At 48.0% G+C, this 6,790-nt stretch overlaps 1 protein-coding gene across 4 annotated transcripts in view; it reads right to left on the bottom strand.

The window, feature by feature from the left end:
• Positions 1 to 6,790, bottom strand: part of LOC118299018 (endothelin-converting enzyme-like 1) — a 40,671-nt gene that overhangs the window by 25,660 nt on the left and 8,221 nt on the right. For all 4 annotated transcript variants that reach the window (XM_035622346.2, XM_035622348.2, XM_035622345.2 and 1 more), the window contains 5 exons: positions 6,100 to 6,790; positions 5,479 to 5,547; positions 4,281 to 4,391; positions 4,102 to 4,194; positions 2,242 to 2,366 (listed from right to left, as the gene is read on the bottom strand). The exon at positions 6,100 to 6,790 is cut by the window's right edge. In XM_035622346.2, the coding sequence (XP_035478239.1) occupies positions 2,242 to 2,366; positions 4,102 to 4,194; positions 4,281 to 4,391; positions 5,479 to 5,547; positions 6,100 to 6,790 (1,089 nt within the window). The remainder of the gene's footprint in view (positions 1 to 2,241; positions 2,367 to 4,101; positions 4,195 to 4,280; positions 4,392 to 5,478; positions 5,548 to 6,099) is intronic.

The following is a 6,790-nucleotide window of genomic DNA, read 5'->3' on the forward strand; positions in this document are numbered from 1 at the left end:
CCGATAGAGGGTGAACTGAAGCAGGTTTACTGTGATGAATGCTGCACCATTGGAAGTCATCTACTGAAGCGATGGCCAGCGTTTGATTTAACAACTAACCAAAAGTAAAAGCAGTGTGGAGCTACACTATATGGCCCATATCCAGCAAAAATGGGAACTGGATGTCTTCTAGACACAGGTGGAGGGAAGCGAAGACAGGGAGAGAGGATGATTGAAGCAGAGAGAAGTCTATTACCGAAGCCATCAGGGAGGATGGATGGACGGACAACTCAAAGAGAAGATTGGTAAACAACAGCGGAGGAGACGGAGCATCAAATCTGGCTTCTGCGACCTGTGGAGAGGTGAAGCTGTGCTAATGGATGGATGGACGAACAGTGATGCAGGTAACTGTTACATTCACAGAGGAGATGATGAAACCCTTTAATGATATGACCCGATGCGTGTGCATGCAGGAGTGTTGTGATTCAAAACTACATTTCACAAAGAAAGTAGAGCAGCAGGGGACGAGATAAAAGATAAAAGTTCAGAAATAGAAAAAAATGGAGCGTATACAACAGAAAATCTGCTGTGATTACACTGATGGGAGCCGAGCGAAATCACTGCAGCTTTATATGTTCCTTAGTTGTTGGTCATTAAAGTAATTTATATAAAATAGTAAGGCTGGTGGATATGTGTGTATACACAAACATGGATAATAAAAAAAAGGCCAAAAGCAGACAACAAATTACAAATTGAGCAATTGACCAAAAGCCATTCTGGATGATGATAATACATTTCGGTTGGGCTGAAGAAAAACTCACAGTAGCTCTTTGAGTGTGTTCCGGTAAACCCGGTTAACCTGTCCGAGCACAGGGTTCCCCTGGAATCTTCCATCTTTCCCTGGGCAGGTTTTCTTCCCCTTAAATGGTGGTGTTCAGCACTGTTTTGTGAAAAGTTAATCTCGGTGCGTTGTCAAGGACGGGTGAGGAGTGTCACGCTGACGGCTCCATGAGTAGCCGTTGTGAGCTACTATGCTGTGCAACCCACCACCTAACCTAGCAGGAAGGTAAAGACTAAATGTACTCTGTTGCGTACCATTACACTGAGTCTGGAAATCTGCTTTACCGCTTTGCAGCACAACGATTCCTCCTAAAGATGTGAAGTCGAAATGTGGGTTTCTTTAGTACATGAAGCAGTTCAAATTGGTTCCGGGCCACTGAATCACTGCCTGCAACCCACATTTGTTTTAGAGTTACAAATAGGACTGGTGGCGATCCAGTTGATGCCTGTTTCATGTGATGCATTCTTCTTTGTAAGTTCACAGATGTGAACTAACTGAAAAAACAATAAATTATTAATGTGGCTTCACGCCATTGTGTGTTAGATCTACAATAAGGGGAAGTAATGTAATTACGAGCATTCAATGTTGTCATGCTGTCATGAACTGGTAAGTCATGAAATCACCAGACCGTCTGGATTAGTGTAGGTGATGCTGCTGACAGACAGACAGACGGACGGACAGACAGACATGTATCCAGTCTCGGACATAATTGACAAGCACGTAATCTGGCCGCCAGTCAACCATCCAGTCAACAATCCATGAGTTCTGAGAGCTGTTGTGTATTTGTGTAGTGCACAGTGACTATTGGCGAGCTGCCAGTGGCTGTAACACACTTCCTGGTGTGCAGCAGCCCTCTAAGGCCTCCCCTGGGGGTCTGTCAAGAGGAGGAAGGGGAAACAAAGTGTGTGCGTGCGTGTGCGTGTGTGTGTGTGTGTATGTGTGTGTGTGTGTGTGCGTGTGCGTCTGCAGGTGGCAGAAAGGTGTGGGTGCAGGATCAATAATAATCAGCTGCAGCAGAAGTGGAAGTTCACCCAACAGTGACTCAACTCACACACACACACACACACACACACACACACAAGCACATTGACCCAAATGTGCACACAAATACATGCATAGCAGCACTCAAAGCCCGATCCATACACCTCATGACACCGCGTTGTAGCCAAAATTATAGTGACAGCCCTAATCCAAAGGCAACACACACACACGCACACACACACACACGCACGCACACACGCACACACACTCACACAAAACAACCTCGAAGAAAAGCGCTTACTTGCGCTCAAAAAGTGAAGACCCAAAAGATGCATGCATCTAATTTCATCGATTTTCCATACACCTCGGTGCCCTCATCTTTCTCTCCCCGCTCCACCCCCCAGCCCCCACCGAGCGGCCCATTCTCCCTTTCTCTTCACCTCTTTGAAGTGGTCTTGATGATGTCGGAGACTTTCTGTATGTAGTCGGTAGCCAGCACCACGATCTCTTCGTCCTCCGAGAGGTTGTCGTGGAAGATTCTCTCCAGCAGGCGTTTCCAGTGGAGCTGTGGGGAGGGGGTGATAGTTGGAGTCACTCGCGTCCCCAATTCGCAAAAACACTCTTTGAACAGTGGGAGTCCCGGGCCTCGGGCCATGATACTTTCCAAATCAGCCATCGGTTCAAGACACAAGCCCCACAATTAAACATCCTGTGAGGATGAGAACATTTTCAAATGCGAATAAATGTGAGGACCATATTTTCTATCTTGTGACTGTCTTTAGAGTTAACCCCATTAGCCACAGTAACACAATTTTTCCAGATCATTTCTAGACCCATCCTTGGTAACTTTTACCACAGGGTGCCATTTTGTTTTTGTGAATTAAAGCAATTTGTATAGCCCCTTTTGATATCAAATCATGGGACAACTGTGAAATAGTGTCTCCAATTGACCCTGCCTCTCGCCCAATGTCAGCTGGGATTGGCTCCAGCCCCCCTCCCCGCGAACCTTAAATGGATAAAGTGGTAGACGATGGATGGATGGATGGAACTACAACTTTGGACTGTTCGAAAATGAAGAAAAAGAAATTCTGCCGATGCCTGCCGCTGAACCTCCATTAAAAATGTTTCCTTGCTGCGGGTCGGCCCGTGACCTGGTCCTTAATGAAACAGAGCTCAGAGCTTGCTGCTGGCAGTGGGCCGACAGCAGACACACAACGTTCCTGGGAATAAATAATAGAACAATCCTCCTTTTTATGTTTGTGTAAGGATGTAAGTATTGTTAAAGGACTCATATGATATTGCTTATGTACTTGATCGTGTTTATTAGACAAATGATGCCTTTCAAAACACTGTCAGTGTCCTATATTTCATTGTTCGTATATTTTGGGGGCGGTATTCGAGTGATTTCACTGCATGTTCTGCAGTGCAACATTTCAGTATATCACAAGTATATATTTATATTTTTTCTCTTCTATAATCTTTTTTAAATTATTATTGAGAACACCCTCCCCCCTCTTGAAGGATTGATTTGGTTGTGTCACTCTTTGTTTTGCCAAAAAAGATATTGGACCAACTGCTTTAGATCATTCATGGTAAATTCCATCATTTCGCTTTCTGTTTTCCTGCTCTCCTTTCCCTCCATGCTTTAACTTAATTGCGCAGCAGCAATCTTGTCACTTCTTTTTTTGTTTTTCGAGTGACAGAGCTCCAGGGTTTTTCGTGCATTTGGACTCCAGATCCCAGTAAAAGCCAGTAAATAAAACACACTGAAGCAATTTCGCTGCATTCTCTCTGCTCCGGTGGAATCTTCGGCCTTTTAATCGGCGTCCTTCCATGTTTCTCATTTTCCTCGTCAGCGCCTGGCGTACGGCTTTTTATTCACACCCTCTCTTTTCCTGTGTGTCATCTCTCTTTTCTTTTGGCCGAGACGCTAAAAATCTAACTCTTCATCTTGCTCTCAGTACTTTCCCAGCTTCCACCTCCCCTCCTTCCCCCTCCACTCCTCGTCACCGACCATGAAACATCTTGAGGATTGTCTGTTGGTGTTCCCGCTGCTTCAGAGGAGGGAGGAGGCTCTCCTCTGAAGCAGCTTCTTGGCTCTCCCTCCACGTGTCTCCACTGTCTCTCCGCCATAGTTTCCTCCTCCATCTACCCCTGCAGGGGGCACCGCTTTTGAGAGTCACTTAGGCCTCTGTGTGTCTGATTCAGTCCAAAATGCATGGGCATACAAACCTATTTAATATGAATTATGTATATGTATTGTGTGTGTGTGTGTGTCAGTGTGTGTGTGTGGTACTCACACTAGGAGCGATGCGCTGTAGCTGCCTCAGGGTGATGCGGTTATACATGGTGCTGATGTCTTTTCTTTGGTCATCATATTCTGACACAGTGATCTGGAGAGAGAGAGAGATTTTACACAGTACTGCATACACACACACGCACACACACACACGCACACACGCTCGCGCAATCAGCTCACATTGGCCAGACGAGTCTCCAGCTCTATAATCTCCTTGGACTTCTGCGTGGCATTGTGAGCTCCCAGCATGCTCAGCAAGCGCTCCATCAGGGCCTTGTACGCCGCCAGGATCTGAGAAGCACAGCGACATCGGCGTTACATCGACAAGGGGGAGTCGCGACATCGCCGGTAATGGCCGGTGACGGGGGCTGAAAGCTGGATTGATGAAGAGGACAAGGGAGAGACGCTCCAGTTGCGGAGTAGCAGAGTGAAGGACGGGTTGAGGGGGGGAAAAGAGAGGGAGAGGAGGGAGGTCAGGAGGAAGAGAAGAAACTTAAAGGTCAAGTATGAGATAAAAAAGAAAAGAAAACGGATGTTGTAGGGAAAATAGGAGGAGGAAAAAATCTGGAGAAAATGAAGTGATGGGAAGGAAGGATGGACAGGGACGGGTTTCGCTCTGTGCTTTCGCACCATTCCATTTAATTAAATAACAGACACCACATTAAAGTGCCAAGTGTCAGCTTTCATTTGAGTGGGTGCACGTCAGCGCGGGGAGAGCTCCGTGTGAGATATAGCCCTTTAGACAAATAGCGCCCAAATCGGAAAGGGTTCAAAAGTAATTGGACACTCGGCTGCCAAATGTTTTTTTTCCTCGGGGCTGCGGTGTTGTTTCAACGAGCGCGTCGTGCACATTGGAGCTCGCACGCGGCTCAGAGGCGACTGACAGGTGGGAGTTTAGGGAAGTGGTCGGTCAGTAGTCTCAGTCTCAGTCTTATTCAGCTGCTGAAGACCAGAGCAAAGGCCGAGGGACCCGCAGCACACAGCAAGAGCTGAAGGGCTGTCGTGGAGCTCTGAGAGCGGATCACCAGGGAGTGTGTCTGCCGCTGTCTCTGGGTCCACTGAAAGGATTTTTTCAATAAATGATCAAATAGGATTTTGTTTGAAGCCATGTGTATCCGTCCAATTACTTTTGAACCCCCGAACCTTTGACGCCATTTGTTAAAAGGGCAACAGTACATCTCCCACGGCGTCGTTGCTACATTGACCTTGACGACCAGCTCAAATGAAAGACGGGACTTGGGACATTAATGTGGCGTCCATTATTTTTATTTCAAACTGAGGAACGACAGAATGAGTGTAACTCACCAAAGGCATATGGTTTGTGCTGTAGGGGCACAGAGAGGGAGGGAGGAAGAAAGGGGGAAGGAGGCGTGTTTACCTTCACACTGTCCTCATCCTGTCCCACGTAGAGACTTTTCTCAGGGAGTGTGAGCCCCTCCTGATCAATCTACACACACACACCCACAAACACACACACGGTCACAAAATCATATGGTCATTTTCTTGTACACAGTCACATATGTGACATTCACTTTCAAAGGATCGTCATAATGCCAGCATTAGCAAGCTGTGACACATAAGTGCACCCTACTCCCTGAATGTATTATTTTTTGCCCATTTGATAAATGTTTATGTAAATAAAGTCAATGGACATGAATGAATTCCTACATTATGTGTACATGGGCTGAAATGTCATCTTTCTTCTGTAGTTTGTATTACACATCGTCAAGGTGTCACAGAAACCTGTCAAAGAACCTTGTTCACTTGTTCAGTGTCAAACTGCAAACATGTAACCTTTCTTTGTGTCGTATCAAGGACTCAAGTTGGAGGACCGGGACGAGGGGAAGGAAGAAAGGGCGGGCGAGCAAGTCGCCATCAGACAAATTTTATATGACTAGCATGAGGTAAAGAATGTGTTTTGTCTCCAATGTCCACCTTGACATGAATAAATAGCGAATACGTCGACGGCCTGATAAACGCACACGACTTCCGAACTCACCCTGATGGCGTTCCTGGAGGAGTTCTTGTCGTCCACATTGACAGTGAGGGAGAAGAAGGCGGCGGTGCTGTACACCCCCTGGGTCCTGTACAGCAGCTCGTCAAAGTCCGGCCTCTGCGGCGCACCGTCTCTCTCCCACCCAGCGGACCCGGGAGGAGCCCCCACCAGGTCCCACCCCCCGCAGCTGTCTATCACCTCCGTCATTGGGTCGGAGCCCAGTTTGTCGATTGCCTGGATGTTGACGCAGGATCTATAGAACTCCTTGACCTTGCGCTCCGCCGAGTTGGGCCCTCGCCTGCGTATTGGCTCCAGCAGGAGGTGCTGTAGTTTCTCCTCGTTGTGCTCTCCTATGGCGGTGATGATGCCGTAGCTGAGCTTGTCCTCGGGGATGCCGTGGCGCCTCAGCCAGCCGCCACAGGCGAAGGAGTAGAAGTCCTCGCAGGGCTGGATGGTGGGGTCAATATTGGCCTGAACGAAGCGAGCCGTGCGCAGCAGGGACCGCTTGCGCTGGCAGTCTTGCCGGCACAGCGGGTCCTGCTGGGCGTCCAGGGAAATGTACTTGAGCGCCAGCATGCTTCCCAGGATAACACACATGCCTGCTGCAAAGACCAGCGCCGAGAGGAGGCAGATCTCCCTGCGGCTCCATCGGGGAAGCCCCCCACTGCTGCTGGCGTTGCCTGCATCTTTATTT

Source organism: Scophthalmus maximus, chromosome 11, assembly GCF_022379125.1.
Source record: "Scophthalmus maximus strain ysfricsl-2021 chromosome 11, ASM2237912v1, whole genome shotgun sequence".
NCBI lineage: Eukaryota > Metazoa > Chordata > Actinopteri > Pleuronectiformes > Scophthalmidae > Scophthalmus > Scophthalmus maximus.